At 38.6% G+C, this 24,540-nt stretch overlaps 1 protein-coding gene across 3 annotated transcripts in view; it reads right to left on the bottom strand.

The window, feature by feature from the left end:
- Nucleotides 1-748: 748 nt before the first annotated feature.
- The window catches only part of crim1 (cysteine rich transmembrane BMP regulator 1 (chordin-like)), a 48,072-nt gene continuing 24,280 nt past the window's right edge, over nt 749-24,540 (bottom strand). For 2 of the 3 annotated variants that reach the window (XM_044143777.1, XM_044143775.1), the window contains exons 5-15: nt 20,515-20,694; nt 17,169-17,372; nt 16,249-16,377; nt 15,865-16,018; nt 12,634-12,755; nt 9,984-10,202; nt 8,175-8,390; nt 6,961-7,182; nt 5,155-5,277; nt 4,268-4,446; nt 749-3,417 (exon numbers count right to left, since the gene is read on the bottom strand). In XM_044143777.1, coding sequence (XP_043999712.1) covers nt 3,220-3,417; nt 4,268-4,446; nt 5,155-5,277; nt 6,961-7,182; nt 8,175-8,390; nt 9,984-10,202; nt 12,634-12,755; nt 15,865-16,018; nt 16,249-16,377; nt 17,169-17,372; nt 20,515-20,694 — 1,946 coding nt within the window. In that variant the 3' untranslated portion in view covers nt 749-3,219. The remainder of the gene's footprint in view (nt 3,418-4,267; nt 4,447-5,154; nt 5,278-6,960; nt 7,183-8,174; nt 8,391-9,983; nt 10,203-12,633; nt 12,756-15,864; nt 16,019-16,248; nt 16,378-17,168; nt 17,373-20,514; nt 20,695-24,540) is intronic. The other variant, XM_044143776.1, reaches the window with a different exon arrangement.

Below are 24,540 nucleotides of genomic sequence, written 5' to 3'. Positions count from 1 at the left end.
GCTTACAGATAATGAAAACCCAACTTTGAGTGTCTCATAAAATTAGAATACTGTTATCAAAGACATTATTAGAAGCTCACAGTGTCATACCCTAATCAGCTAATTAACTCAAAAAACCCTGTAAATGATGATCCATTTTCAGTTTACTGACAAAAAGTCAAATTTTTATTTAAATGTCCTAGGATTTTAAGAAACACCCATAATGCCAAACAACCTATAAGATTGCTAACTAGAGAAACCTTGATGGATTTTCTTGTTAGGAAAACCCATCCTGGTTGACAGGTTTCTCTGTTAACCAGTGGGAACATAGATTGCATCCAATGATATATATATATATATATATTTGGTAAATAAGTTCACTTGAAGACACTGAGATGGTTAATTTTTTTAGTTCGAGAAGCTTCTTTACCTTAAAGTTTATAGGTGATCTTGGCAGGGCAAGTCAAAGCACCAGTTGAGGTTAAGCCAAACGTCCAGGCCTTGAGTCATTTCATTCAGTATTTTACCAGCCCAGAGAAGAGGTCTTCTTTCTCTTCATTCATACTCAAACACCCTCACGCCACAACACCATCTCTGTTAAATCCATTTGCAACTGAAAAGCAATCAAATCCAAGGGAACTAAAAGAAGAATTCCCATTTGCAGCACAAGTCTAGTACCAGATGTGTGTGGAAGCAAAACTCCTAACCAGTACCATCTTGAATGACATCACTGATGTTTGGGAAATTCAAGTTTATCAGCACAAGCCTCTCCGGTTCACACATTTATTTTTTTAAAATAAAACGCTTAAATGTTACAGTTTCTAATCTAGAAACATATTTACAAGATTTGCAGCACTGAAATAAATAAGGTAGAGAATATAGAAAAGAGAAATGATAAACAGTCTACAATGTACATTATATTTAGCTACTTAAAGCTATTTTCAATACAGAAAAAAAATCTCAAACTATACTTTAGTATTAATAAATAAAGCTATGTGAAAAAATAAATAAGATTCTCTCACGTCTACGAATTTACGGTTTTACACATAGGACAGAGCTCTTATGCGTAAGCTTTTACAGTCCGCTTCTTTGTTTTAAAGCTTATGATTCAAACAGACACATGTACTGCAAACACTTCAGAATAAATTGGTTTCTGACCTATTTTGGCATTGGAACTGTTTCAGAATTGGAATATTGGCAAAGAATAGACAACTCTGATCCAAAAACTAGACTGTTTTGCAATGCTTCTCGAAATCTGTCCTTTGTGCAGACCAAGCAGGTCCAGAACCTTCACCTCCAGAACCTTCACCTCTAGTGGTTCAACATCTCTGTGTACCAAAATAGTCCCTGATTAGGGCTTTTATTCCTTCAGGAATTCTGAACGGTGATATTTTTGTTTTTCCTCACTGGCTCTGAAGAAAGTGATGTGTCTTTAAAACACAGAAATTTTACATATCAACACCTACACATTCTCAACTTCTATAACGACAACACTTCACATTTTTCCTCCGAATATAAACAGTGGATGATCCAAAACTCTTTATCCTTGTGTATACTACTTTTTTCTTGAGACTGGCTAAATGTTAAAACTAAAGTAATGTGTGTAAAAAAATATTAAGGCTGTAGAATTAAAGCTCTATAAATAATAATCTCAAGCAATTGCTGACATGTATAAACAGCTGCTCTGCCGCAATTAAGTGAAAGAAGTGTTATGAACATTCCTTGCCGATCCATTTTTTTTTTTACTTGTCTGGTCATAACTTGACACAACTTGAAGGAATGTCCATCAGCCTGGTTCACCTCTAATAGTTTTCAAATGAGTTACAGAGTTCTGTCTGAAAGAAAATGACTGGAAGGTACGTTTTAGACTCAGTTCATCTCCAGTGTTTGCAGAAATGTCAATACCCTTGAGTTTTTTCACATGGAGTCAAACTGAAGCCATAAATTTCAGTGCTTCTTTTGGGTTGTATGTGTTAGACCAACAAGAAAAAGAAAACCGTGGAAGCAAAAGGAAACATCATTTTCATTTTATTGATGAATAAAATTCTGAAAGGTGTGATGTACTTGTATATTTAACCTTGTCTACAAAATAAATAGGTTCAGTGAGTCACAAACGTGGATCTTTTTTTTTTTGGCAGGACAGTTTTTAGTTGTGATGGAAAACACATGGAAAAATGTTGCTCTGGTCAGGTGAGACTGAAATGTAATCTTTTGGCCAAGAAATTTTATGTATGATAGATTCCTATGGTGAGAAGTAGTGGTAGCAGCAATAGGATGAGAGTACAATTGGCTCTCCATGCAATTTGAAAGCGTAAGAGTTTCTTTGCAAAAGATAATTGGCAAAATCTTTTGTCTTTATCTGGTGATTCTCCAAAAGACTTGCAGCTGTAACTACAGGAAGATGTCTTTCTACAAAACCTTTCAGACTTTTATTGGTAAAGAAATTCTGAAAATCACATTTCCTTTCCCTTCAGGTTCCTTATATTTTGTGTTGGTCACAGAAAATATTAGTAAAATGCACAAATTTTCAGATTGTAATGTGACAAAATGTGTTCAAGGCACTGCAGCTGCTTTAACAGGTTTTCTTTGAAAAAAGAATGGCTCCACTCGTTTGAAGTTAGACAAAGCTGTTATTTGTGAAGTGTGTGGGAATGTTCCAAATAGCATAAAAATAACTTTAAAATGGCTCTAAAGTAAGAAACAAAACAGAAACAAGACCACATATAATACAAATCCAGTAAAAATATGCAATAACTAAAATGAAAACCACACATTCTAATGCAGGGGTTTGAATCTGGCCTGCTAATGATGGTTACATCCACGATGCACTGCTGCATTTTGTGGGGGCATTAGCATTCTTAATGTTCCTTTTATGCCACAGTCCAAACCCCTGTCCAAAAGCTTTTTCTCTTCCTCCTTCATCTGCAAAGTTCCAGTTTCAAATGAAACAGTAAGAAGCAAATGTTTTACAGTACAAGAGTTTGATTCTGGCAGATGAGTTTCTCTGGATCCTCCTTGCAACCCAGACTGGCTGTATTCTTAATACATCCGTTAGTCCATCGCCCTATAAGTTTGTCGCTCAATCGAACGTCCAAACTATGAAGATAACTGGCGAATGATGAAAAAACAGCATTGGTCGAATGCTTCTTGCTGAGTTTATCTCTCACACACAAAAAAAAGTGGGAAAAACTGAGCAGTATGGGAATTTATTTTGCTTCCGTTGCTGTTATAAATTTCTTTTTAGCGTGGCGTCCAGTCACTGCCCATGCTCAGTTTGGCCCTGGGAATGGTCATCTTCTCCGTGCAGGGAGGCGAGCTTATCTCTGGAGAGAAGTGGATGATGCCACAGTCGTTCTTCATATTCTGAAACTTATTCTCCTTGGAGGGCTCCATGTAAATGACTGAATTCTTGTTCACATGTTTCTTCAGAATGACCGTCTGAGGGGGGAGGGAGGGAAAACAACACATTGAGGTCATTATTTGGTAGACCTCCAGTGACAGCATCATGATTTATATTCACTGGTGCTTGCTTGTAATAGAAAAAGAGATAACTTGATATTTTGACATTATAGGCTCATTTAAAGGTTTATGGGTGGCATGACCTTTTGCTATCTGAAAGCACAGAGCAAAGAGAAACACCGTTTATTCTTAAGCTGTGACAGTTTTAGTACTGGCTGGGTCAGGAACGAGAAAATCAGGGAAAATGCTTCCTAGCGAAAAGTCAGAAATTAAGCTCAACTTAACAGTATCATTTCTTTGTAAGATATTTTGCTTAAAGGTGGAGCAATCATAATTTTTTGTCCTATTTTTGACTTGTTTATACTGGATTTTGTATGATTCCAATTTCTCTCTAAGAACTTTAATAAAACTATAATAATAGACAAAACAGAAGATGCAATTTTCTATAAAAAGCCTACTTTAACTTTGAGATTTCCAAATGAGTGCCAACATTTCCAAAAACAGCATATTCCAAAACCAACAGCTAAAAAGCTCAAATTGATAACTATGAACTTTGTTGTACTCTTTTCAGTCTTCTTGTTATCTGCTAGGTTGTGCTCTCTCTTGTTCTATCACAACCTAAATGAGCCAAAGTAATTTTCCCACCTCCTTTCCTCAGTAGTAGCTTCCACACTGAAAATCATTTTTGTTAGTGTGACCTGATTGACACTACATATTAAATGTAGCTGCAATCAAGCTGTGTTTCCAAAAAACTGTTCACTGGTTAGAGCCAGTCAAATCAAAAATCATGTCATGTCACCAGGCTATTAATTTGCAGATAATTGCTCACCTTCTTTGGTGCGCTGTAGCAGGACATCTGCACCCACTTCTTTTTCTTGTTGATGAGTAATGCCACAATGAGAAAGATAATGATGGCTAACAGAAGTCCTGCAAGGATCCATGCAGCTGATTGGTAAACAAGAGCCATCTCCGTATGGCTTGGGTAGTTCTCACCCAAACGTGGCTGGTCTATGTGAGACAGAAAAGACACAGTACGTTTGTGGATCTGGATTTCTACACATTTCTAAATACCTAAATGCTCCACTTTCTGGGGGCCCCTGTCAATTTTTCCCTTTATTAAAGTCTAAAAACAGAAGCTCCCTATAAATATACAGAAAATATTACCAACCTTAGGTTGTAAATATATGCACTGGTGGACAGATAAATAAAGGGACTGACTGACATATGCATAGATGAATGGAAGGACAGATATTTGCAGAGATTATCTGATTGAGAAATGGATCTATACAAGAACAACATGTTGGAAATACAAATATTTTTACATACTCTTATTTATCCAGACCTGGAAAATACTTAAACTCCTTGGGAACTGATGTATTCATCCCATGGAAAACTTACTCTGCACTGTAACAGCAACATTTACTGACCCTAAATTGAAAACATCTTGTACTAATGATATACTCTTGGGCAGAGAAGTAGGTCCAGTCATTCAAAATGAAAAATGACTCCTGACTCCCTCAGGAAGGATCATGTTTAGCTCAAGATCCATTTATCACTCTTGTTTTTATATACATTTCACTAATTTATTAAGCAATTCCCAACAGGCCACATTAGCATAAACACTCTCAGGAACTGGCAGGAAGAATTTTGGCAAAGTTGCCACATAGCTAACCGGACAGGATCGGTACTGCAGGACGATGAAGAACAGACAGCTACCTGTATCTGCGGTGACAAGTGGGACGGTCGCAGTTGTAATCCAAGATCCACTCTGCCACGTGGTGGTGACCACTTCCTTTTGTTTACTGGTGGACACAGTCACTGATGCTGATGTTGTTGATTCTGTTCAGACAGAAGCAAGATCCCAATATTTTCAGAGTTCTGCAGTGAGTTAGTGTTTACACTCCCTGGTGTTTGAACTGATAAGATGTGTTTATTGGATCTGTCATCCGAACTTCCACTGGGACGCTTTGTGCGCACATTATGTTAAAAGCTCTGTTTTCCATCGGCTAAATAACAAACAGCTACACGTCAGTGTGAACAATAGGAGGGTATGCTTAGTTTTTCCTCTATAGGAAAAGCTGACATGGGACTTTGCCTTCCTGTGGTGCCAGCAGGCGAAAGCGTTATGGGCCAATGCAGCCAGGGGACAGGAAGCACGTGTGAATGTGCGGATGCTCAAGGAATGTTTTCGTTCTAAGTGGACTGTGTGGGTCTGGCACATGGAATGTTTTCTATGTGATCTTGTTAGCCTGTTTAGTGTTTAAGTGGCTGGACCTAACAAATGGTCACAGAGTCATGTTCTCTTTTTTTTTTAGACAAGTAGCACCACGACTCATAACATCACAACCAATATTACTAACACAATCATTCAAAGTAAAGGGAAGTGATTCAGTGTTTTGAAAAAGTGAAAAACAATGTTTTGTTATAGTCATCAATGTAGTTTTGGGGAATTTTATGACAGACTGGAATGTAGAAGTGGATGGCTGTGAAGTATCTGAAGTTAGTACATGGTTTTCAATGTTTTATATAAATAAAAACATAAAAAGCGAGGAATGCATTTGTGAGTACATCTTACACATGAATATGATCTTAACCACTACATAGCAACTTCAACAGATTTTCTTCCAGTATTGCTTTTAATTTAGCACAATCCCTCTTTTTGTTAACTCCGAACACCTTCGTTGCCCCTACTAAAGAATATTACTGACACAGCATGAAGCCCTCACCACCATGTTTTGCTTTGAGGTTGGTGTGCAGAGTTTGATTTCTACCAATTTTTGTATCATCTGACCAGAGTACCTCCTTTCAGATGTTTGTTGTGTCCCCTATGTGCCTTGTATAATACGTATGTAAAAAAAACAAACACTTTTCATTGCTTTTATTAAACACTGGCTTCTTTCTTGCCACTTTTTCATAAGGGTTTGATTTGTGGACCAAATGAGTAATAATTACCTGTTGACAAATCCTACCACCTGGGCCGTGACTCTCTGTGGCTTCTTCTTAGTTATCATGGGGGATCTTGGCTGTTCTCTTTCTGTTTTCGAACAACAGACTGATATGTTCAGAGCTTGAGATATTATTTTATATGCAAACCTTACTTTAAAGCTGTCTACAATTGTCACAACAGTTGTATTTATGTTGAGCTTAACATTATATATAGTGCATTTCATTTCTATATTCTAATTGGCGTTTTGGAAAGTAATCTGGTACCACTGGATTTTATAAGGAGAATCGGTGTAAGAGGGGGATATATGCACACCACTCTTTTATTTGTAATGTCCACCTCAGTGTTGTGTGCTATTTTGTATTGGTCTCGCATAATATCCACCAAAAGATCCATTCTTGTTTGCAAGGACAAAATGTGAAAAGGTTCAACATCCATGACAACATTTTCAAGGCACTGTGCATAATTTCAAATGTGCCAACTAAACAAAACATTGTTTCAACTAAGGACAACTTCCCAGCACAAAAGGAAGCTTTCATCCATCAATGTTTTTCTCGACACCCACCCAAAAAACGTACCGAGACAATGTGGGCAGCACTGGCCCTTGAGTAAAACTGGTACCCTGCAGCTGGCTGCCGGACAGTGTTGGGAGAAACACTGAATAGTGCCGTTGTTGCACGTGCAGCTTGTGCAGGCGTTGGCCTTCCAGGAGTCCCCGGCTTGGAGCATGTCTCCTTCGGCAGTTATGCAGAACTCCTGTTGGCTGCTGTTCACTGGCAGCAAGTTGCTCTCTGTCTCTTCTGCCGGTGAACACATGTAAAGCTGGTCAGTAAGGAAACACTGCAGAAGCCTGTCACATTAGAACCACTTACATCACTTAAATCAAGCCAGAAATATGTGTAACAGAGAATGCCATGCATTGCCTAATTGATAGCTTAGCTTTTAAGTGATCTATGATATTTAACATTTCAATCCTCAAGGATTACAGAGCAGCTCTCCAGGTGACTCTCTTTGGCAGCTGTCACTTAAGCCCAAAATCTTATCTCCATCTTTGACAAGACTGCAGGGCTGAGATATATGGCCTTTTAATGACCATACTGAAGGGGATTCGGTCAGCATGTACAGACTTCACTGTATACATCCATTACAAGGCTTATCAGTGAGATGTGTATTATTCTTACATTCCTGGTGACCAGGCCCATACATATATCAAAGCGAGGCCTCTGACAGTCCGTTTTTGTGGGCGGAGATGCAGGGATAAGGCAGGCCGGCATTTTCGAGGAGCAGCTCTCAGATGCAGTCATGCATAGATGATTTGTGGGCCTCATTCTTGGGAGTGCATGGGAAATGTTGTTTGTAAGTTTATAAATGTGTGAGACATTCTGAAATGTTTGGCTTCAGTTGTAAATAAAATGTGCATGTGGTATTATGTTTGCCTCAGCACTGGAGCGGTACAGATGCAGAAAGATTACAGTATTCTCCCATCAGCTATCAGGCAGTTAGACGAGTCTCTGATGTGGGCCACTGGGTGAAAGCAGTCCACATGTTCTACTTCTTGCCTGGAGGAGCTCTACGTAAACACAACCGGTCTTTGCTGGTTTCTTTATGGGCCTCTGTGCTTGACATAAAACTGGCCACAAAAAGCAACATGCAAGACCCTACAAAACCACGTGCTGATAGCACATCAACAGCAGCTTTAAACAACCCTGACCTGCTTCACATGGCCCTTCCTAAAGCTGTTCAACCTTGTTGTTTTCCTGAAGGGAACCCCTCCTTTCCCTTTTTTTATTACCTGGACACATATGGCAACAGGTGTCCTTGTTTCTGACGGGTGTCTGGCAAAGCGCTGGGGGACAAACTTCCGTATCGCACAGGACGCGTCCCTTCCTGCAGGTGCAGCGCGTGCACTCATCCAGGTTCCAGGTTTCCCCCTCCACATAAAATTCCCCTCCAGGTGCTCTGCACACCACCATGTCCATCCCCTCAGGCTGGCCACTGCCAGACTCATCTAATGGAGAAAAGAAACAATTTCTTTCTCTTGTTTTCTGTAGTTACCACGAACACTTTATGTCTGACCTTTAACAAACGTTTAACTGTCTCCTCCAACTACCTTGAAAAGCCTCATTCAGATACTCCTTCGTTCTGATATCTGCACGTCTTTGTTTCAGCTCAAAATCCTCTTGAAATTTATCAAGTCCCCATTCCCGAGGTGATATAGTAGTAAACACACTAATCATTGACAACTGTATTCATAATTCTGAATATGAATATATGTATTTATATTCATAAACATAATTAAAAGTAGTCATCAAATCTGACATAAAGAGTAAATTACAGCTTGATTTAATTATGAACAATCAGGTTTTTTTTTAGCAGTATCAGAAGCTCGCCTCTGACCTTCATATGATGAAGGTCAGAGGCGATAAGTGCAGATCACTGTCTAATAAAAAGAAGCCTCTGGCACTGTACAGAAGTCTGTTTTTTCACACACTTAGCTCAAAACATCTTTAGTGTATCACAGAGCAGAGCACATCTGCAAAGAGTTAGAATGTTGTCCCCTGACTAAAAAGAGTGCTTAGCAGAAAGTAGAAGACAGTCTTTCATTTCTAAATATTTGAACAGCCAGCTGAGTCACCCCTCCATAAATATCCCTTACAAGTGGGAGAGTTGTGGATATAAAAGTGTGGGTGTGGATCAGTGGGCCTTCCAGTTCCAGTACAGGCACACATAGAGAGTGTGACTGTGCCCAACTGAGAGGCCATGAAGTTTAAAATCTAAAAGTTGAATTGTGATATGTTATTACCAGATGAGGAAAGTGTTTAGGTACAACTGCTGTTAGTGTGACCACACCAAGCAAATTGTGCTATGTTGTTGGAAAGGAAAGACTTTCATCAAACAGTTCCTCTCTTATTACAGTATCTGGTATAAGACTGTTATCTGAATAACAAGACTCATACTATGTGTGTATCTGTGTTCCAAACCAAGTGTGTGTTTCTGGCTTCATTAGTGATAGTTTACAATTTTTTAAAATGATGCTACAAGCAGCTAATACTGCAACTCTGATCTTAAAAGAGGCATAGAAATTTATTCTTTTATTTGTTTTATGTATCTTTGAACTGTGGCCACATTAGGATGGTTATTTGCACAGAAGTAGATGATTATTTACAATGAAGATGGACAATAGTGCCAACTCCACCGTTGGCTGTTCCAATAGTCAGCAGATGTCGCTTAGGGATATCAAGACCTAATTTGGCTAATTGGTCATAAACTCTACTCTTGATGTTTTAACTATTTCTATTTGCTTTACTTTGCTTTTTTGAAGATAATTAATTATTTTATTTATGTTTTCTAACCCTAGCTTCCTTTTTTTTAACTGCTCCTATCTATTACTTTGTTACTACACAGCAACAAAATAATAGCTATTTTGGTGCAACTTGCTTCATGGAAACATAGTTGACTTGGTTTGATTTTGGACAACTAAAAACTTACATTGACTTTGCTGCCAGTGCAAGTTCAATATCTACTCTTATGTTGTATTTATTGCAATAAGACATGTTCATAAAGCTGAGACATGGGAATGATTTTCACAGTGAAGCCTTACCTTCACATGTAGGACAGCATTGGTCAGACTTGACAACAGGATGAGAGCAGCTGGGCATGGGGCATGATATGAGCACACACATCTCCCGTCCAGAGAGGCAGTAGCAGTCACGGCAGCCGTCGTGCCAGCTGTCACCCTCCTCATACCTGCGACCATTGGAGGTGAGGCAGAAACTGGGCATAATGGCTGGGACGGTTGTGCTTGGAAATTGGTCAACTTCTAGAAACACAAATATAGACAGTCATGATATATAGAAAGTACGACCTTTTGATCTTGAAAGAGAAAAAAATCCAAGCAGTTCATTTCTTTTTCACTTAGAGAAAAAAAAAACGTTCTTACTGACAGCCACATAGTTTCTTCTAAGTCAGGGGTTTTCAAAGTATGAAAGGGTGAGCCCCCCTCCAAGGAGCCCAATGCCTGCTGCGCCCCCCCCGCCCCCCCGCGGAGGGGGGTGGAGTTGTAAAAACTCCGCCTTCAGCCCCCGCTCTGGCCAAAACCAGTGATGGCATAGTTACTTTGAAAAAGTAACTTTAATCGGACTACTGATTACTCCTTGAAAAAGTAACTTAGTTATATTACTGACTACTTGACTTGGAAAGTAACTAAGTTACACTAAAAGTAACTTTTTAGTTACTTTCAGCAGCTGCTAACAACAACGCTCTGCCTCCTGTGAAAATCACATTGATCTTTGCTAATACTTAATTGGAAGTTATTTTATAATGGTAACATCAACAATGTGTCTCCACTGATAAGGTTGAACTGAAGAGGAGATTGTACAAAAAACAGTACAAAAATAAAAAACATGAGTAATTTGTGTGGTCCACTGTTGTCTGGAAAACTCAAAGAAGGATTTTAAAGCCCCCCTCCCCCCAGCCTCCAGGATCTGCGTTACGCCCCTGAGTTTGATGTCGCAGCGCACAGAGCTCCTCCTGCAGCTCCACAGCTCAGATGGCTGCGACACTTACCGTAATATTAATAATTATAACGGTGCTAACTTGCCATTATAACTATTGCCAACTACGGACACGTTTATTCGTGGCTGTTTTCACGTTTATTGCGCTGTTCATATTGGTTTCGATATTTTAGTTTTCTGGAGCGCATGGCTCGATGTCATTGAGAGGTAATAAATTAAGTTGACATTAACAAAGACACAGCGGGACGGATCATCCGGGAAATGATGAACAGGGAGAGACTGACTAAAACTAGCTTAATGACTGACAAATTCTGGGATTTATTGAGTCTCTGCTTATTTCCAAGCCCAAATGAGCAACTTCACGTTCAAAAACGAGCCCAAAAAGGCGCAACCCGCCGCTCATTAAACTTGCAAGCGACTTTTAAAAGATGAAGCCCAAAGCCGCTTATAATAATCGGACTTGGCGACAGAAACTGAAAATAGTTCCAGTTTTTCCACCAACAAAATGCGCATCTCCCTCCATTGTTTACATTTCTGTTGCATAGAGACGTCGGTCACTCGACAAGACGAGTAGAGGAAATACGATTAAATAACAAAAGAAGATAGTAACGCAGTAACGCAAAAATGATTTTGATAAGTAACTGTAGTCTGACTACTGGATTTGAAATAGCAACGCGTTAGATTACTCGTTACGGAAAAAAGTGGTCCGACGTCAGTAACGTTACTGACATCACTGGCCAAAATATCCTCTAAGGTGGGAAACATTTCCACTGATCCCCGCTCCACACGCGCACCCCACAGTACCAACTTTTTCCTAAATCCACAGAGTTGATCGTGTGCGTAAAAGACGTTTCTCTCACATCAGTAGACAGCAAGCAGATAGCTTTTCCGGTTTACTTTTTCCCTCGCACCGCGCCTCCCCTAAAGTGCTCTGGCGCCCCCCAGGGGAGGCGCGCCTCACACTTTGAAAACCGCCGTTCTAAGTGATTTCACTCAGTTAGACACTGCCTTGAGTATAGGATTGTTCAAATGCACCAAAGACCTTGTTAAGAGCAAGAAATTGCCAAATGTCACAACACAGCTTTTAAAGTCTGAAACGATCTGTGAACTGTTCAACTTAGGCAGATGCTTACAGGACTATTCATTTAGATTTTAGATCTGAAAAACATCAGTAAATTTAAACGGGCTTCCAAAAATGTTTTCTCTTTCCTTTACATCTCCCAAATCTAAAACAGAAGCTCATTCAGAATTTTTAACTCAGGTAAACAGAGGATTATTTACAGAAGACGTTGTTGAGTTTTTGTTTGTGTTTGTAGAAAGGAACTGCTGTTCCCACTATCCAAGAAAACCAGGAGATTAAATATTTGTAATATGCCTAAATTGGAAAAATAAACACATAGCATGAAATGTAATCCAGCATCAATGTGGCACTTCACTTATCTCCTATTCATGTTGATCTTAAGGTAAATGAGATGGCTTTAGCAGAGAGACTACTAATCAAATATCGCTATATCTACATTTGTCTTTAAAAGACCCAGTAATTTATCTTATTTAAATAAATCATCAGTTGAATTAAAACAATCTAGATGCAGTAGAACCCAGAAAACTAAATATATGATGACTCCAAGTTAGATTATTTTGCATTTCAGTTATAATTTCTGGTGAGGTAAAACTTGGAGATGTTCTGTTTTTATCATTGCTGAGATTAGATTCGGTACTTAAAGGTTACTTTGATACCTTTGCACATGCAGATGTTGCAGCCCTTTCTGTTCTGTCGATAGCCATTGCTACAGTACTTGTCACAGGTGAAGGGAGGACATTTCACACAACGACACATTTCACAGCCATGTTTGTTCCTCCTGCAGGGTGAGACACACATTGAAGCACATGTGATCAAAAATCTGTTACTGCAATGGCAAATAAGCTAGGATGTCCCACATAATTGTTTCAAAGACTGGATTTCTTCAAGATCTGTGAAGAAACATGGTCTTGTGACACATTGAAAGAAGTATTCTAAAGTCACGAATAATCAACATCTGGACCAGTTTTTCTTTCTTTATACTTGTTTCTTTGGAGAATGTCAAATAAAAGTCCAACATGTGAGTTGCTTGTGGTTTGAATATCATACCAGTCCTAAAGACTTTGAAAGGGGCACATTAAAGCCAATTCAGATGCTTTCAATTCTGCCTGTTGCCATCTTTATTGCCCCAGATTCTCCAGTTGGTATATAAAAGTGTTAGTGAGCAGTGGACTGGTAAGAGTTAGGGTATATTTTAAAATGTTGTTGACGTTTCTAAAATAAATGGTGGAAGAAGGGGGCTTCTGATGGCCAACTTGATAATATACAGTTTTACTTGAATGGAAAAGGAAAGAAACTTGGGAGGAAAGTTATAAGTATAGATTTCATGCAGAGGGAGAAGCAGAATGAAATGCAGAAGCTGGAAACAGGACAGTTGGATTCAATTATCTGCCAAATAAATATGGATGGGTTACAGCTTGATGAACCATCAAATCACAGATAAAAGAATAAACTGTATCCATCTCTTTGCCATTCACTCAGCTTTCCTCTTTATCTTTCTCTGTAGCTATGATTTTTTTAAATTTCGATTGTTATGCTATTTCATTAAACCCAAATAATCACACCATTAATCTTCATCTGTCGAAATTAAACAGACTCCAAAATCTATAATGTACAGCATAAAGTGGATGCAAATCTCAGGCTCAGCAAACTGAAGACTCAATTCATGCTGAAACAGCAATAAGAGTGATAGAAACAACACTGTGAGTGGCCAGCCAGCGCCTCTCCTTACAAATACTGACAGAGAGTATGGCAACGTTATAGCAAGGCTTTGTTTAAAGATGGCATGTGGAATGCAAAGCAAGGCTTTGGACTCAAGAGGGGATAGAGGTTCTTGGGGAGGCACGGGGGAACATATTAATAGACTAGTGGCTCAGCAGAATTTCTAATGTAATGTCTGGGGAAAAAGCCACTCAAAGTCTGTGTTCACAATATTGAAAGTTTTAACTAAGAAGGATAAATTACATCTCTTCAGTCTCTGATTTGACTTTGTGGATGTTCTTTGCATACGTATTCACAAATCTAAACGTTTTTTTTATCACATTACTGCCACAAGTTTTAATATAATTTATTGGATAATAATATGACAAACAGAAATTAGTGCATAACTTTGAAGTGAAAATAAATGGATAGATAACTTGTTTTCGCCAAAAGAAACACAATGAGTAAAATTTGTGTAAAGTTTGTCACCTCGAATCCAAGTAAAACACATTGAAGTTTGCGGTTGTTCATTTTACAACATATGAAAAAGTTCATAAGGTACAAAAAAGGATAGTGCAAAGAACTTTATGTAAACTGGTAATTCTAGAGGAGATTCTTCAAAACACGCCTAATCCATTTTCCAGGGTTTGTTTTTCTCCTAGTTTGCATTTGAACACCAAAAAACTCATAGGATGTCATAAAGTGATCATTATAACTTGGTTTTTGTTTTGCTTCGTGGTAGCTACAATCAGGAGTGTGAGAGGACAAATCTGTACTGTGAGACACACAGGCTCTCAGAGGATTTCAGACCTCTAAGGCAAGACACAAACAGCTGCTTAGGAAGGATAAAACAAAGACTTCCTGCTCTTCTTTCTGCCCCCACAGGATCCTTCTCATACTTTCTTCCTTTCTCTGCAACTATATTAGGCCTGTCTTCAGCCAAAGCTCCCGGATGCAAGACTGGATATTAGAAGTATCAAAACTGTATATGTTTCTTGTGGTTGTCTTTAGTCCTGATGCAGTTTTGATCATTGCATTGAGACAGGATGATGATTTATGAAATAAGACTGGTGCCTGGGGACTAAGCATTCTGGCACAGAGCGCTCCCAGATGTTTGATTGAGCTAAATGGGATTAGGGAGGGAAAGAGTTGCAGGGAGCTGAACGGCTAACGTGGACCCCACAGAAACTTAATCGCACTCAAAAAAAGACACATTCATTCACAAATTCAGAATCCTGGGAATGGCCACCAAGGTAGATGGGTGCTTTGATCGCGGATGCCAAATAGCTGCTGACATCCTGACTAATGAGCAAGCACAGACTGCGTGGTAATGCTCGATAAGATTCAATAAGCACTCAACTGATTATATAAACACAGCAATTTACTCTGCACACAAGAGGTGACAGATCTAAAACACATAAAGCATTTGATTAACATGGTTCTTAAAAGAATTGATGAAGTCCTCTCCCACATCCCGAAAAAGAAAATCAAAATTTCTGAAGTTCAAAACCTGTAAGATTTGAACTTACGTATTTGGTCAACCAAATATGATCAATATGATCTTTTCCATTAATTTCCTGTCAACTACCTACTTGACAAGGAGTTGGAGTGACTTCCTCTCAGTTAATCTGAATGACATATTATGCTAAAAAATAGAAATGATCTATGATTTAGTTTGATTTAATTGATAGCTATTCTGTGACTTACAAATTGCTTATATTTATCTAATTAATTAATTAATCTAATAAATGTATTACATACAATTTATATGCCTCCAATTTTAATAATTTAGATAATGTCCACATGATTAGATATGAATTAATTAGTATTAAGTTAAAACTGATTCAGTCAGCTGGACAGATCTGGCTCATTAACACAATGCAGGCACCAACTTAATCAGTAAAATATGCATTAAAATTGTTTCTCATTTAATTAAGGGAAAGCATAACAGTCACCATTTTAGTTGCATAAAGTGCTTTCAGCAGATTAAACGTTTCAGGGGCTTAGTCTTTGTTAGCAGCGCATTAGTAGTTCTCAATTGTCAAGATACAAACTGATGCATTGTCGGGTCAAAGTTTTCAATACAGGACCACAAAATAGTGAAGGTGCAAAACAACCTGATATTTAGACAGAGGAGAATAGCTGGATTTGAGTGATGAGAAACCCATTGGGTCATCGGGTGAACATACACATATCCATAAGGGCAGGTCTTTGTGCAGGTCAGGGTTCGGCACTTGGGAGTGGGGATGCTGCACTCACACACCTCGCAGCCCAAATCATCCTTCTCATATCCCGACGGACATTGCAGAGAACAGTACTTTCCCAAGTCAGGACAGGAGTCATCTGAAAGAGTTAAATTAGAAAGGTCATCTTATAAAGCTTCAGAAAAGACATAGTGTGCTATTTAGTTGTGCACATGAAGATTCTGCTGACAGAGGATTTTGTCAGAGGAATCTGACCAAATGGAATCAGAGTATTTATCATTTTCAACAAGAAAATTATAAATGTTTATATCAGATGTTTATTACACTATATTCAATTCCTTGAGATTTCAAACCAACGGTAAAACTTACTGTTGAGACACTGGCAGAGGAGGCACCCATTGTGGTCTTGCTGGAAGCCATAGGGGCATTCAATCCCTGAAAGGGAGCAATTTTCCAATGGTGGACACAGCAAAGGGCTAACTGTTTCATAGGATGGCTCTGGAAAATGAAAGAACAGTGACAGACATAGTATTATGACATAAAAATATAACTTTATCAAACATAAATGAGCATTTGTTTAAACCCCCTCTGGTACAACATCTAATCTTTCTTTCCATCTATGATGGCTACCTATTTGCACATTTACAATGCTCTAAACAGCAATTACAGATAACTACAGAGCACTTACACTACACTAAGGTAGGTTACACTCTAAGATGGGATGGTATGTCTGTGTGTTGCTTAGTGGTCTCCCATTAATAAGTTTAATGTGTCTGGCACTCGCAGAAGCTTCAGTCTGCCAGTTTAGATGAAAAAGCATCCCCGGGGGCTTAATGCAAATTCACGCATGGCTCCAGACTGTCTTGTGTTTGGGCCAACTTTACTGTAAATCTGCATTATAAATAAAAATAGAACAACTGAACCGTTCTTGGGACATTCTGTAGGAGGAGTGGCTCGTCGAGCTGTAACTAATTTTACGAAGAAAGAAAAGATCAACCTCAATTATGTAGCCTCCCGCTTTGAAAGCATGCCGTAACCTCATCCACACAGGTGGGTCTCATTTTGGTGGGCAAGGGCAATAAAGAAATACAAAGAACCCTACAGCTTGAAGAATGCACTATGGCCTCCCCTTTAATGAGCCCATGCCGATATATTCTTTGTAGTAAAGCTGCAGGGCCACAAGAGCCTTACCCGTGTGGTATGTGGGTTAATGTGTAGCTCAGAGAATTTGGCTGTCTATTAAACTTAATAAATACAGCGGGATGCTTGGTTGGAAAGCCCTCAGATACCTTCGCAGAAGGGACAGCATTCTCCAGGGATTTTTACAGGGTTCTGGCAACTCTGCTTGCAGGCCATGGCCGTACAGTGTGGATCCCCATCCACACACTGACAGAATGTGCAGTCGTCTTCTTTCCACTGTTCCTCGTGGGTTCGGAGTTTGTTATTCACCCAGCAACTAGCCTTAGTGCTGTCCATTGACATCAACTCAACATCTGAGGAAGAAAAATACACATCCATTATACCTTCTGGTACAAAAGTAAAGTAAGAAAGGAACATTTTATGTACTTTTGTTTTGTGAAGCTGTATTTATAGTTTACTTGGGTGTCAAAATAAAACCGTTTTCAGAGTTGATTCTCCGTCCTCGTCTGCAGCTGAGGCCGACAGTAAGAAGCAGGGAGTCTCCCGGGAGTCAATAAGATTCTGAGACTTTCTTTTGAACAAGAGCCAATGAAAAAACACTCTTGAATTTGGGAAATATAAACATGAGCTTAAATGTTTGCGGTACAGCTATGTTATTACAAGTAAGATTTTCTAAAGTGCAACACAGGCAGGCTTTAAAGTTTCACAATATGTAGTCCCTGCAGAATCCACTCTAATTTTTGGCAAATACTACAACTTCTTTGTTCAAATCTTAGCTGTGAATCCCCAAGGCCCCTGGTCAAAGGCCAAGCCAGACTTCTAATATATCACTTTTCTCTCTGAAGAAAAGAAAATGCTTTTATAGATTATTCATTAGCCTTGAGTAGAAACCATAAAGTTTTGCGACAGTTTTACAGTTAACCTGGTGAGTTATTCTGCTCAGTTTTAAGTAATGGATGACAGTGAAGGCAACCTCTTAACTTTGTTTTTATTTGTCATTTTTAAACATCTTAGACACAATCTTAATGTATGTAAATCTAAAACCATGGATCTTTCTGTTTTTTATGAAAAGAAAAGTTTAATGTGTGAGTACGAAAGACATAAAGGTAGCAGTTTACGGTGTACAAGAGCAATACTGACATTGTGATTGCTAAAATCCCATTCAGTATACTGAAGTTGGCCTAAGATGATTTTTATTCACTCAATGTATACCTAATGTCTTCATAAAGTCTGCTTCAACAAAATATTGATGTTTATTTTTGCACTGAAAGAAAATGAAGTCAGAAAATTGTTGGAACATATCTGTGGTTCATTCAACTTTTGAGACAGCAAGAAAGATAAAAAAAAACTGCAGTCTTAGTGTTTGATGAAACTGCCATTTTAGTCATGTTAGCATCGCTAACTATCCATCTATTGCTTAGTACCTTTCTCCAATGGTCACTGGGCTAGAGAGGGGGATACACTCTGCACAGGTTGCCAGTGTATCACAGGTCAACACAGGGCCACAGGAAAAACAACCCTGCACACACACAATCACTCCTAAGGGCAAGTTAGAGACACCAATTATCCTACTATGTGTATGTGTAGGCTCAGGCAGAATCAATGCCTGTAAGAGAAGTCTGGGTACAGTAAATTCACTGCAAAAAGGCCCCAGGCCAGGACTCAAATTCAGGATCTTCTTACAGAAAGGCAGCAAAGCTATCAACTGCTAATAACAGCACTAGCCATGCTAACTTCTAAAATAAGACAGTTTATTAATATCATGAGCAATTTAAAGCAATAAATTGGTCTTCATTTAAAATTTTATTAAAAGCCAGTTTTACATTAGCTAATTTTTCACAGACTTTAGCTACTAACAATTTGATTTTTACTTCTAAGTCAAACAACAGGTGTGTTCAAAGTGCTGCCTACGGGCCATTTATGGCTCGCTGTAAAACTTTGGGTGCACCCCCCTAGCAAAATTCTAGAATGGAGCAAATCTGGCAAACAGGCATTTCATTTACACTTTTCCATATTTTAGCGCAACATATTTTATAAATAACATATTCTTAAAAAATATTAGGTGCAAAAAATAGATTCCCATTAATTATGGAGCAACTAGAGCCACAAACAACCTAGGTTTTCTCAAAAGCAAATTTCACTTTTCAAATGAGACATTTTTAGAATGATATTGAGCACAGTAAAGAAAAGGTACAAAACTTTTGTTTTAATAATGTTATAAAAATATGCAAATATTTGTGGCCCCCAGGTACTTTGGCCCTCATGGCAAAAAGCTTGGACATCACTGTCATACAGGCTGTTCTAAAAGAGAATTGTGTGATTAATCAGTCAAAGGTTTTTGCTTATTTATGTGTTGATAGCCTTTATTTGATTTTAAGTCAAATTGATTTTCTGTTAGAACAGAATTCAAATCATCTAAAAGACTCCACATTTCAAGATGTTCCTCCAACGCTCCAACTTATGCCTTCTATCCCTTTTCATGCATTTGATTAACTGTAGGTATGCTGGCAGAGATTGCAGAGATTGTTGGCTGCAATATCCATCCACAGGCTCCTGACTGACTATAATGTGATTGCCAGATGCACCGCAAGACCTTTTCTTTTCTAAAGCCAAATTGACATAGCAAAGCTGCCTACCTGGCTTTGAGCACATGACTCACAAATTAGACCATCCCAAGATCTTGCAAATCAGTGCTTACTCAAAGACTTATTGAATCCTTGGTTGGCTGTTCTTAAGAACAATTAAAGGTGAGTGTATGAGGGAGCTCTAAAGATAAGCTTGTACAGGGTGAGTTTCAAGAAAGGGAACCATCATATTCAGAAATCGGTTAGTATAATATTCTAGTAAAAAAATATCTGTACCTAAAGGATTTCAGAGAAAAATGCTGTTATACCTTTTCTGTGCCAGTGGCTTGCAACAACTTAAATATAACAGAAATTAAAATTCAAAAGAAGATCATGAGCATGGCTAAAGCAGAGTTAGGTAAGAGAGATGAAAGATCAATTGTAGCTTATGTACTTTAAAAGTACTCACACTTTATTCTCTTATGTAACTTTCTGAACTTGCTCATAAGGTTTAACAAAAATTGTCAGGGGAAAGATGTGAAAGAAAATTGGAAAAGTAGTGCTCTAAGAAGTGAGCATCTGTGTCATAATTTTATTTATCTGTAGATGTTCAGTTTACGTGGATATGTCACTAATAGAAATTGCTCTACAAAATCTCAGTTTTTCAAATCAAAAACCAAAACATTTGTATATCTGGTTTTCAAAGTTTGCTATTTTGCAAAGCCTTTTTGAAAGTCTCAGGGTTTGTTCTCACTAAAAACTGAAGGTGAACTGGTGGTGCAAACTGAGCAGAAAATCAGCATTTTTCAAAAATGCCAACATTAATTTAGAAAAGGGTCTTGGGCTCACTCATCAGAATAATGTGATGGTTCAGCAAAATCCTGAAGTAAATCGACACATTTCAGTGAAAGAATGGCTTGGGTGTGTGTACCTATGCAAACGGGGCAGCACTCGCCCTCTGGAATGTAGAACTTTTCACAGTCCAGCTCACCACACTCGGCTTTGGAGCAGAAGGAGATTCCTCCGCGGCACTGACACAGCCAGCAGGGGTCCATGCGGTATACCTCTCCTTCTGAGAACGTTTTGCCATTGAAGACACAATTTGGAGAGACTGCAAAGACAAAAATAGAGTTTGTTTTAAACTAAATTTTATATAGGAAGGACAATTATCAGCACACTGGGGTTTGGGAGTAAGTACACAATACCTTGTCCTTCATGTCAAGTCCAACTCCTGACCACATTAGAAAAATAGTACATCTTTATTAGTGAGAGGCTGTCACAACTGTGCATGAAAGCAACCTATTCCTAAATAAATTATCTTGTATTATTGATTGAATTCTGCAATCCTGCACATGCAAACCTAAACTCTGATAACCACAAATTACATTTATCAGAAAATGAAAGTGGGTTTATGGTGAGGAATTTCACAGGGACCTAATAAGTCTCGAAAAGGTTGAGGACTCAGTCAGAATCATTGGTAGAATCTGAGCGCAGTTCTCTGCTGACAGGTGGACTCAATCACCGCCTTGGCTGGAATTTCTCCAACAGAATTCAAGCATTTAGAGCCTCTTCAAGAGGCATTCTGTAAGCTGTGAAACACAATTATCCTTAATTAATTTACCTTTAGAAACCTGAATTCAGTTTCTCTACATGGTAAACAAGTGCTGATGTGTTTATCAAAATTACATCTTAGGTAACATAGTATGTTTTTATCAATACACAGGTGCATCACATTAAATTAAAATGTGACTAATTCATGAATTCAATTTGAAAATTAATTACAGAACGAGTGTTTATTTCTGTTACAGTTAATGATTATGACTTTTAGCAGATGAAAACCTTTCAGTTTCTCACAAGATTTGAATATTACACAAGACCAATGGCTCTTTCCATTGGCCTTGTGTTGAGTCTAGTGTCTTTAACCTTTTTCTAGACAATATCCCATAAGTTTTCTAGTCAGTGAAGCTCAGTGTTACCAAGAACATTACACATTTTGGCAGTGCGATCAACTAAAATGTCCAGCTGGAAAGTAAAAGCAGCATCTAAATAAAGTTTGGAGAAACCTAACACTAGTTCACAAGCAACTTGAGCTTTTTTTTAGATCATCATTTTCAATCTACAAGCTACATATGTTCTTCACACCTTGCAATCAGCTGAAAGTCCTGACATGAAGTTGATCCTCTGATATTGTATCTTTAATACACCTGGGGAGTAAGTCCTTAAGCCATTTCTCATTGCATTGAGAAAAGTTATGATCAAGCAATCTAATACAGGACAAAATCGCCAGCAAAGTCATGAACTTTGAAGACTAAGCAATAGTCTGGTTCTGGTTCCAGAATGGCTTGTTAAAACGAATGTAACAATTATAGCCCCTCTCCTATATAGGAGGGTTGCTTCATGGTCCTCTCAAAGCAGAGGCTATGCATGTTCCTTGTGTACATTTTTCTAAATAACTGTTTCATCCCACCTAACTTTCCATTAAGCTTTCTTTAACAATAACCTTTGTTTTATACCCTTCTTAAGTAAGGATCAATCACTGTGTGCTGGATACATAAAACATAAAATCTCTAGATTAATATCCTTTAAATGGTGATGTAAAATAATTCATCACAGAAATTAACAGAAATTAATATATATCTCTCAGTGTGCAGTGAGTTTTTGAATAGAATTACTAAATTTCACTTTTTTGAAGATACTTTAATTTATTAAGACGCACATGTATGTGAGAAAGTGTTACAGAAGACAACCTACTGTCTTAAGGTAACATTTCTTGAACTGATGTGGGAGTCTTTTGTAGTCATAAATGAGATCAGAGGTCATGCCTGCATCTGTACACCATACCTTTAGGCGGATACTCAAAAGCCTCTGCGCCAAATGACCCCATACCTCCCGACAACCAGTGCTGCGCTCCTAATACAAAGCAGGTGGGAGTTGAAAGTAAAGCAGGAGATTTGTTGATCTTTTATTACTCTCCTTGTCCATTTTTCACCCTTCTCTTCCCTTTCATTCTCCGTTCCTTTTATCCCACTTATGTGTGCATCAGAACCGACCAAAGAAAATGCAATAAGTGCTTCAGTTTGGCTAAATCAAAAGGGAAGGCAATGGATTTTTAACGCTCAGAGAAGCAATAGGAAGTCACTTTAAGGGGATGCTCACATGTGATTTCCTGAGCTTTTGTTAACGGTAATCTCTTAAATAACATGTGGAGCAGAGTTTAAATTCTAGTCGCGCTTTATGGTGTTCGTTCTTCAATAAACTGATATGAGGATTTGATGTGGAGATAGGTGGACTCAAAAACAATGAGCAGAAGTCTATCTAAAATCTTGACAGTGGTGAGACCAAGACATTGTTTTTTCTAAAAAATAAATAATGGATTGGAAATTTAACTTCTATCTTTAATGCATCTTAAAATCTTTTGAGGACAGTTGTTGGCTGCATGCTCAAAACAAGATCAAGCCTTCCATGATGATCTCAGCCTCATTGCTTAACAGCAGCATGAATCGTATCATCATGTGCAATGTGAGTAAAGTCTGACATCATGGGACATTTTCTATGAATGTGCTTACCAGAGTGTTAAGAAACAGCAGTTAAACAGGATCATCTGTGACATCATGTTATTGGTCCAGAACAGTGTTGGAAGTTGTAGAAACTACAATAGTTGTGCAGTCAGTAGAAGAATACCTTCCATTGTTTATGGAAGCCAAAATGCACTAAGTGCATTTGGTAATTGCACACACTCATCCTGGCTAAAAATGACCCCCTCACCCCAGCCATGGAAACAATCCAATCGTTCCATACCACTAACAGAAATACAATACAGGGTGTGCTAAAATGTCTTTCATTGGAGGATGGTGTCTCAAGTGATTTAGATATGCTGTGTCAATGTTGCTTCAGAAAATTTACAGAGGGCACTCTGTCTGTGCTTTTGTCCACTTCCCTTTCTGTGGAGTTTTCTGACACTGCAGGCAGTCATGCAGGGCCTAACGGACAGTAGAAGCAACACAAAAGGCATCAAGCCCCAGGTCCAAAAAGCAGCGGACACTTGTTATCAAAACACTGATCCTGTGGCCCCCACGGCTGCCATTCAGCCCCCGCCGGCATGCCGGACTCGATTACCCTCCCCACTGGCAGACTGGAGCACATAAAAAGCATTCCCATCAATGAACTGTTGAACCTTTTCCCCTGTGGATGTGTGACCAGACAGGAACCCTTTGACACTGCACTCCTGTTCAGAAAATTCATAGCCTAAGCACTTTTCTGGTCACCAGGCTTGTTAAGTCTATTAATTCCAGGACACGGCACACATTTATACATCTGGATGAGCCAGAATGGGAACTTGTTCTGTTGGTAAAACACTGAATATTTGTTGGGCGGGCAGAGTAAACAGGCCAGTACCGCAGGTCCTCTCCCTGCTGGCGCTCCTGATTGCCTATGCTCTACAGAACTCATGATTTGAGAACTGCAGATTTCTTTCCACCCTTACTTATCCCATCTCTTTAGGTTATTTTGAAAAATTCCCAATCTCTAAGGTAATAGGTCAGGTAATAGGTAAAAACCAACATTGCTGTTTTCAATCTTTTACACGTGATATTACTCCTTTTTTCTGCATACATGGTCAACAAGCACAAAACAATCTGGACTACACAGTGATATCCACTGAGAATACTGGTGGACCCAAGTGGACAACTACAGATGACAAAATTAATGTTGCATGCAGGCTTTGTTCTCCAGCAGCTTCTGTTCTTAGAATGTGTTTCTAACAGAAACACTATAGCCACACACTGCCTCCCTTTTTGATATTTGAGTGGTGGACATCCAGTTTATTCTATTCCCCTGGTTGTTAGTTTAAAATACCCAGTATAATCTAGGCTGTACAAAATGAACATGAAAAATGAGCTATGCACAGCTTGTAAGGTATTGGCTACTTTTACCCTTCTAACAGAATCTTACTTAGAAA

Source organism: Gambusia affinis, linkage group LG16 (assembly GCF_019740435.1).
Source record: "Gambusia affinis linkage group LG16, SWU_Gaff_1.0, whole genome shotgun sequence".
NCBI classification, from domain to species: domain Eukaryota; kingdom Metazoa; phylum Chordata; class Actinopteri; order Cyprinodontiformes; family Poeciliidae; genus Gambusia; species Gambusia affinis.
Note: the sequence above shows the minus strand (reverse complement) of the source record. Positions and strands in the feature narration are given on the sequence as shown.